This window comes from Cannabis sativa, chromosome 7 (assembly GCF_029168945.1).
Source record: "Cannabis sativa cultivar Pink pepper isolate KNU-18-1 chromosome 7, ASM2916894v1, whole genome shotgun sequence".
NCBI lineage: Eukaryota > Viridiplantae > Streptophyta > Magnoliopsida > Rosales > Cannabaceae > Cannabis > Cannabis sativa.
The window spans coordinates 34,868,934-34,878,258 of NC_083607.1; the positions used below are offsets into that span (position 1 = coordinate 34,868,934).

Here is a 9,325-nt window from a genome sequence, read left to right on the forward strand (position 1 = left end):
ATGCCTTTCTTTATAAAGACTTAGCTATTAATTTGAGTGTTAAGACCTTTGTGTCCACGTGTCCTTGTCTGGTTGGTCCACGTATATGGGAAAATCAGGGGCAACATTTACAATTTTATGAAAGTTTTTTATAATTTTTTTTTAAAAATTGGTATATACTCGATAATAATTTTTTAATTATATATTTTATAGTGTATTTTAATTATTAAAATTGAATACTTTCTCTTACATTTTTTTTTCACTGATGGTATAAAAACAAATAAAAAACTTATGTGATAACAAATTGATATAGCATAAATGTTTAATCAAAATCACTGAATAAAAAACTTAGATGCCGTTTGGTAACACTTTTGCTTTTTAATTTTTTAATCACAAAATGAAAGTAAAATTTTTGTTTTTAAAAAATTTATTTTTAAAAAATAAAAATGTGTTCTGTAACCACTTTTGTTTTTCAATTTTAAAAACGGAAAACAAAAGTGTGTTCTGTAAAGTTCATTTTTCATTTTTATTTTTTGATTTTATTTAAGTCGGTTCAAGATCCGGAGTTTGATTCGGGTTCAGGTCAGAAGCCGGGTTCAGCGCCAATAGCGTGAGGAGGGGATTTGGGTCCCGGTCTGGTTGTAATCCAAAAGATTAATTAAGAAAAAAAACTGTTTAAAAAAATATTGAAAGTGATTTTTTTTTAAAAAAAAAAAATTGATTTCTAATTATAAAAGAAAAGTAAAAACAGTTTTATAAAACATGTTTTTGAAAAATATTTTCACTTTTCCACTTTTAAAAACAGAAAACTGATTAAAAAAGTGTTACCAAACGCCACCTTATTTTTTTACTCTATGCACAAAAAAAAAAATAATGAGTAATATAATTTCAATAAAATAATATACTTATATATTTGTTATAAAGAAATAGTATAATTAATTGTTAGTGATATTCTATATTTTAGTAGATTTTTTTTATATGTGTCGATATTTAAAAGATTTTTTTAGTTTAATTTTTTATGACTGTGTACGTTATAATTATTTAAGACTATCTGTAAAATTTTAGAAAATTTCGAGTAGTTTATAATGACGAAAAATAAGATTTAAATATTTTGTTGTACTCGAAACTATTTTTCTTACGCGTGTGGTAATATTTGAACATTATTTTTCATATATAAACTATTAAGAATTTTTTTAAAAATACAAGTAATCTTAAATAATTACAATACATATTTAATTTTTTATAAATGTCAAAATAAATAAATAAGTCTTTCAAAATACTCTTTTTTAAAAAAAGTATATCAGATAAATTTTTGGGGAATTACCCTATATACTATTTTTTTTAACTTTTTTTTTTCAAATTTACAGTTTGGGTTTCTAAAGTGGTTGCAGCGCTAGTTGCAATAAGGGTTTCTATACGATTTTTTTATTGCAATTTAGGTTGCAGCGCTAGTTGCAATATGGGTTTCTATGTAAAAGTCCGTAAAAATGCAAAAAAAATTATTTTAAAGTATAAAAATGAAAAAAAAAAAACAAACCTAAATTTTAATATAATAAATATTTAACTTTTTTCAAACAAACTTACTTCAAAAAAAAAAAAAAAAATCAAACAAACTAATAAATATTTAATTTCCTAAAATAAAATTAAAAAACAATTAAAGAAAGTAAATTACCTGTAAAATAAATGACTTTTTTGTATTTCCCAATGCATTGATATTTATTGATTTTTGACTTAACAATTCTAAAACTAACAGAAACTTTAGAGTCAATATGTAATAAATAAAATGGACACATGTTAGTATTTGATTGTAGGAACAGGAATGGGATAGAGAGTTTGGGACAGGTGAATTTTATTCCTACAAAAGACTATATATTTCTATTAATATAATTTAATATCATCTCTAACATAATTTAATAATTAACATACAAATTTACTAATCACTGACAATGCCTCGTCACATTATTAGTATGGTATTAGAATAACAATATCCTATTCGAAAAAGCAACAGAAATATTATGGACCCCACATATGTCTTGTATTTTGTTGGTTTGTTCATTTATACTTAATTTGTTTATGTATAAATATGTATAGCCTCGGTAGATCTCATCCTTGGAATCGGATTGCAAGATAATGGAGTTGGAAAACAAGAACATGGCCGTGGCAGATGATGAAAATGACGAGAACAAATCGAAGAAGATGAAAGTAAAGAAGGTCGGTGGCATTAGAACATTGCCATTCATTTTTGGTATGTACTGTTGTTCGAGAGACTTTGATTATTATATATATTTAGTTCAAGTTTAACTTTTTACTTTGCTCATATGGTCATGAGTGCATATAAAATTTCTATCAATATAGAGTTCATCCAAAATAACAAACAATAAATTTGTACACCACTTGTGTTTAATTTCACTCATCGATTATCAATTAGTTAATTTTAGTTAAGAAAATATTATATATTGCTATAACTATGAAATTTAAAGCTGACAATTTCTTTTTTTCTTTTTCTAAAATTCAATTTCTTTTAGTAACATTGAATTTTTGGTTTTATGGTAGCAAATGAAATATGTGATAGATTTGCAAGCAGTGGGTTCCATGCGAACATGATCTCATATTTGACCCAAGAGTTAAATTTGCCATTAGTGAAGGCCTCAAACACCCTCACTAACTTTGGCGGCACCGCCAACTTCATGCCACTCATTGGTGCTCTCATTGCTGATTCATTTGCCGGGCGTTTTTGGACCATTGTCGTCAGCTCAATTGTTTACCTACTGGTTTCTTTCTTCACCTTTCTATCTCTTTTTATGTTTCAGTTATTCGTAGGTCATACTTATGACATGTGGTAAAATAAAAGAAGCATTAACAGTTATTTTTTCTTTCGGTAAGAAAAAGTAAAAAAAATAAAGGTATTCTCTCTGTATCTAATTTATAGTTATCTAAGTACATCTTATTTTCTTTCGAAAAAAAAAAAAAAGTACATCTTATTTTATTGTAGTAATAGAGAGCTACTGAAAGAATGTTAAAAGAGTTGCCTCGTTTTGATAAGCTATTTGTAAATGCCAGCTGTATCATCTTAGCTTTGCTCAGAATTAATTAATTTAGTGTGGGAGCATATTTCGCAAAAAAAAAAAAGTTTGTGTAGGACGTTAAGAAATTTCTCACTAGAAGTCAACCTTAGCCCTTGTCTTATCTACCTACGTTACTCCGTAGGCACGCTCAATGTACAGTTAATATCTACTGAACGTCAAAAACCACGAGCATTTTTACCAAAGATGTTTATTTGTGCGTGTATGTGAAGAGTGTGTACTGCTCCCCTGCTTTTGTGAGGAGTGTTTACTTCTTTAATTTCTTGGTCATGCTATTTCTCAATTTGGCCTTTTTTTCCCTAATTAAATTTATTACTTTGGGAAGTCCTATGTTTAATATAAAATGAAAAAAAAAAGAAAGAAAGAAAATCTGCTGTTGAATATTTTAAATTCTAAGAAATTTCATCAAAATTATTAATTTCTGATACTTCACGTTTATATTATGTGAAATTGTAACTGAAAACAAAAAATGATAGCATTTATTCGCATTAATATTAGGTGATTTGTGTATGATAAGCCTTGTTAATTTTGTGACAGGGGTTAATGAGCATAACCACATCAGCACTGCTCCCATCGCTGCGGCCTCCTCCATGTCCAACCCAAACAAACTGTGTTGAAGCCTCATCCTCACAGTTATGGATCCTTTACATGGCCCTGCTCCTTACCTCTATTGGCTCCGGTGGCATCAGGCCCTGCGTCGTCACCTTCGCTGCTGACCAATTCGACATGAGCAAGTCCGGAGTGGCCAACCGCGGATGGAACTTCTTCAACGTTTACTACTTCTGCATGGGGTTGGCCACGCTCACAGCCTTAACAGTCGTTGTTTACATCCAAGACAACGTCGGCTGGGGCTTGGGTCTTGGCATCCCTACGGCTGCCATGGCAATATCCATTGTAATCTTCCTAATCGGCTCGCCGCTTTACAAGAAGATCAAAGCTGGGGGAAGCCCTCTTGTTAGATTGGCTCAGGTGGTTGTCGCGGCAGTCAAGAAAAGGGACGCAGTGGTCCCCACTGACCCTAAACTCTTGTATCAGAATAGGGAGCTCGACGCTGATATTTGTTTGCAGGGAAGTCTTATGCACTCCCATCAATTCAAGTGAGTCATTAAATCTTATAGCTAATAATCTTCATTTATTAACAAAAATGTTAAGTTAGAAAAATGCTTGATAATAAATTATCTAATATACACAGTACTATATATTAAAGAATAAATTGAAAAAGAATTAGATGCTATTAGAAATTTTAAAGTGCCCAATACAATAAATGGTGGTGTTTAATTTCTTTTTTATTTTATCTGAGATTCGAACTCAGACCTCCAAAACACATACACCCACCTATGAGCTCAAGTGATTTATTTAATTTATTTGTTATTACTAATTTTTTATATTATATGAAACTTAATAATATTAACATGGCACTTACCCATAATATTCGGATTCAAGGTGTTCTCTGATATTGCTCAATATTTATTTTTACGAGTATTGTTATTAGGTATTTCAAAATATTCAATACCATATTGCATTGGTATGTATCTTATGATATTCAGGTTAAGGTATATACTTTGTTGGAATATAATTATATATTAGTTGTTTAAAATATTTTTAATAAACTATTGTATTAGAAGAAATTTACAGTTAAAATCCCATGTGTTTTAATTGTTATACACTTAATTTTTTATTTTTTTTTATTTATTTCTTTGTTTTTTTTGGTGGTAATACCCACTTAGGTTCAAAATTTGTTTTGCAAAAAATTGATGGTTCTCTTAAATTTTGATGTGTGTACTCATGATATGTTTTCATTGCCTCAAATAATTTTAATAAATTTATTATGATAAAAATTATTTAAAATAAAAATTAAATAGAAAAACATCTTTTTTTTCTCATTTCTATTTACTTATTAGATTTTTTTAATCTTTAAATAAATAAATATGAAAATAGAAAACATAATATTTTTATTTATTTTTAAATTTAAAATAATTTTTATAATGTTTAAATTTTAAAAAAAAAAAATGCACTAATAAAAGCATGACATATGTACAAAGTGGGTGACCCAATTGAGACTTAATAACCAAATATAAGAGAAACTTCAAATTTACAAACAAAATTCAACTAAATGGAGTATTATCACAAAAAAAAAATGTTTAGGGTTAAGGTATAATAAGTAAAACATACTGGGGTTTCATAAAAAAAAATTTATTCTATAAAAAATAAATTTATGTTTACTTTATAAATTGATAAATGTAGGCCTATACGAAATACTTTTGTTTGCTTACTAGCTTCTCAATTTAAGCTTAAAAATAATTAGAAGCACTTAAATTGAAAAGCTTAATGTTTGGAGTATTTGGTTTCAAAATTAATTGTATTTTTAATCATAATGATCTATTTCCAGGTGCTTAGATAGAGCAGCTATTGTAACCCCAGGCGACGAGACTAAGAACACAACAACCCCTCCAAATCTATGGAGACTATCCACCATCCACCGAGTAGAGGAGGTAAAATGCATCATTAGAATGCTTCCCATTTGGGCCTCTGCAATCCTACTTGTCACTGCCCAATCCCACCAACACAGCTTTGTCATCCAACAAGCCCGAACCATGAATCGCCACGTGGTTGTCAATTCCTCTTTTGAAATCCCTCCAGCAAGCCTCTCCATCTTTGGCACTATCACTGTCCTTGTTGGCCTTATTTTCTATGAACGCCTCTTCGTACCTCTAGCCCGCCGTATAACAAAAAACCCCGTTGGCATCACGTGCCTCCAGAGGATGGGAGTAGGATTTGCGGCCAACATCTTCTCCACTATTGTATGCGCCTTTGTAGAAATGAAGCGAAAATCGGTGGCAGCCAACCATGGTTTGCTCGATGACCCTAAAGCCATTGTCCCCATTAGTGTTTTCTGGTTGATCCCTCAATTTTTCCTGCACGGGGTGGCTGAGGTCTTCATGTCTGTCGGCCACATTGAGTTTCTCTATGATCAATCACCAGAGAGCATGCGAAGCACAGCGGCTGCATTGTATTGGATTACGATTTCTATAGGAAATTATGTTGGAACGTTAGTGGTTACTCTGGTTCATCATTATACTGGGAGTGGTGACGACAATTGGGTGCCTGATAGAAATCTTAATAGGGGAAAGTTAGAAAATTACTACTTCCTCGTAAGTGGAATTCAAGTTGTTAATTTAGTGTACTATGTTGCATGTGCATCGTTTTATTCATACAAACCATTAGAGGAGGTAATTATTAAAGAAGAAGACGTTGAATTAAAGAATGATGAAGAGACACCCAAGGAGGTTAGAATGTGACAATATGTAATACTGGTTGGAAAGTTAAAATATATTTTTATACCACATATAAGTAAATTATTTATCAACAATGAGATAGAATTTATTTTGTGTCTCGTAATGATCAATCGTACAAAATCATAATGGTGATACCTCAGACAATATTGAATGCAAGATGTAAAGATAATGTTTAATTTGTTAGAAAGAATAAATAAATAAATGTTAGATTTGTTACAATATTTATTATTATTATACCAATTATAAAGTATAACTCATAGCTCTACTAGAGTTAAGCACGACTTTAACACACATTAGAGTCATGGTAGGTCGAAGGAGATCTCACAATATCTATCACCAGTCTCAATCTAAGGAATGTAAGTGTGCAACAGGGAAGGTATAGTTTCAGAGCAAGAGTGTGAATAGATATAATCAGAAAAAGGGACCAAGCTCGTCGAATAAGCCTTTTAAGGTAAAAGAACGATTGAGGAGGTCCTTTGGGTTGCGGAAGTGGAATTTGTTGGAATTTATTTTACCAGGATCTTAGATCTACTCACAAGTATGTTTATTAACATCCTAAATAAGAACTTTCTAAAACGATAAATTAAACACATATAAAGTTTAGGAAACCTTACATTGGGTGCAGCGGAATAATATGACTCCTTCCGTTCAGATATCTAGCTCTTGATTCCTTTCTGTAGCAGAGCATTATCAATATCTGAACCTGGATCTCTTTCTCTGAATCTTTGATGCTGAAACTCCTTTGCTGATGATCTTTCTTCACGATCTTCCTCACTATGATTGAGGTATTGCTTGATGTGTGTGGGCACTACTCTAATCACTAAGGATTTCGAAATTCAAAGGAAGAAGAAAGAAGAAGTGGTAGCTAAAGATAGGGAGAGAGAGAGGCTCAGTTTTTCTGAATCAGAAGTGTAGAAATTTAAGTGTAAATTTCCTGAAGCCTTCACTATCTATTTATAGCATTCCACTAGGGTAAGGTTTGAATTATTTGGCATTAAAATAATAAAAATATCAGTTTAAATTTCCTACAAAAGTGGCCAGCCCTATACAAGTGGATTTGGGCCTTACTTTTTGCAATTTTGCAGTTTTATCTTTTCTGCATCTGATTTTCTCAAAAACGCCAATTTTCAAATTCAACCATTTAAATGCCAATTCTAACTATTTAATAACTATAAATAATTATTAAATAATATTGTCATTTATCATATTTATTAATTGAACCATACAAAGTATCATAATTAACAAATATGCCCCTATAAACTCTTTCTTTACAATTTCGCCCTTACTTAGTGAAAAATTCACAAATAGACATAGTCTAATTTGAGAATTATAATTGATTAATCAAAACCAATTACATGAGTCTTACAAGCAATATTATCTCAACTAGTGGGGGGACCATGGGTCTATATAACCGAGCTTCCAATAAGTAGATCAAGAATTTAGCACTAAAATTCACTAACTTATTAATTCTTCGTTGAATCCACGCATAGAACTTAGAATTGCACTCTCAGTATATAGAATGCTCTATATGTTCCACCATATGGACACATCATTAGTTATCCATTGTTATAATCCTAATTTGATCAATGATCCTCTATATGAATGATCTACACTGTAAACGGATTAGATTACCGTTACACCCTACAATGTATTTATTCCTTAAAACACTTGACCCCGTATAAATGATATTTCAGCATATGTGAAATGAGTACTCCACCATTTATGTTCGTTTGGTCAAGCTCGAAGGAGATCATCCTTTGCTTACTATTCGCCAGATAGAAGCTATAGATTCCATGTTTATGATAGCGCTCCCACTCAATTGCACTACCGTGTTCCCAAAATGTACGTATCACCCTGACCTAAAAGTAGGCTTAACTAACAAATCAAAGAACATGAATAGTCTTTCAAGATTGAGCCTAATCATAACCGGATTAAGAACATTTGATCTAGGATCAACTAGGCGATATTGACTTGAATAGATATTACGGTAAGTTTAATAAATCTAAGTCAAAGTTCAATATCGGTCCCTTCCGATACATACTCCATGCATCCAACCTGAGCTTTACTTTAACCAATGCTCTGGAAAGAACATAGCTGTAATATCTCAGAAAATAAATAATATTTAAATGGACATATTTTATTAAATATGTAATTACTTGGGAAATGAAGTAGGATTATGATCTTACTTAGGTAAATTATTGAGAAATTATTTAATGAAATACGTTATTTTTGGGCCCGGCAATTGTGGAAATTTAGCTATGTGGTTAGCAATGTCACGACATTAAATGAAAGAATTATTTTGAGAATATCCCGGATTAAGTTAGAATTTTATTAGAATGTCGGATTGGGGAATTAGTAAAATTACCAAAATGCCCCTAAGGTTTTTTTTAAAAAAAAAAATTATGTGAGAGGGGTAAATTAGGAAATTCAATGGTATTTTTGACTTCTCTTCTTTTATTTTTTTTTTCTGCTGCCTATTACTTATTTAAGGAAAGAAATGAATAGGAAAAAAAATGGAAAAAACCTCATTTTCTTTAGAAAGAAAACTTCCAAGGCAAGGAAGCCTCATCTCTTCTTCTCCTTCCTCTTCTCTCTCTCTCTTTCGTGACCTAGAGCTAGCCAAAACCAGGGGATTCATTTTGATTTCTCTCAGTTTTTGAGCAAATTGGATAATTAAGATCATCCTAGAAGCTTTGAAGGTAAGTTCTTTTCCTTGGGGATTGAAAACTTCACTATTTTAGGTTGGTTTTGGATGAGGGTTGTAGGATTTCGTGGCTTTAGGTTTAGTCTGGGTTGTGATGGTGTTTTTAGGTCTCTTTTGGGGTGTGTTGAAGTTAGTATCATGTGATTTTAATGGCTGTTTAGATAGAATGTATTTGATTAAGCAATTTGAGCTTAATTTTCATGTGAGATGGTGATTTTGAGTTAAGTGATGAATTGTGATTGAGTGATGTGTTGAATATGTTG

General features: G+C 31.0%; 1 protein-coding gene across 1 annotated transcript; it reads left to right on the forward strand.

The window, feature by feature from the left end:
* Window positions 1–1,929: 1,929 nt before the first annotated feature.
* On the forward strand, window positions 1,930–6,461 carry LOC115698045 (protein NRT1/ PTR FAMILY 3.1). Its single transcript, XM_030625231.2, has 4 exons — window positions 1,930–2,224; window positions 2,533–2,750; window positions 3,600–4,159; window positions 5,452–6,461. Exons 1-4 carry the CDS (start codon window positions 2,110–2,112, stop codon window positions 6,359–6,361), a joined length of 1,803 nt encoding a protein of 600 aa, XP_030481091.1. The 5' UTR covers window positions 1,930–2,109; the 3' UTR covers window positions 6,362–6,461.
* The last annotated feature ends 2,864 nt before the right edge of the window (window positions 6,462–9,325 follow it).

Bases quoted from the DNA above. Each gene is read 5' to 3' on its own strand.
- LOC115698045 (XM_030625231.2), top strand. From the start codon at position 2,110: ATGGAGTTGGAAAACAAGAACATGGCCGTGGCAGATGATGAAAATGAC. The intron at 2,225-2,532 runs GTATGTACTGTT...GTTTTATGGTAG, and splicing joins AACATTGCCATTCATTTTTG to CAAATGAAATATGTGATAGA. The intron at 2,751-3,599 runs GTTTCTTTCTTC...ATTTTGTGACAG, and splicing joins GCTCAATTGTTTACCTACTG to GGGTTAATGAGCATAACCAC.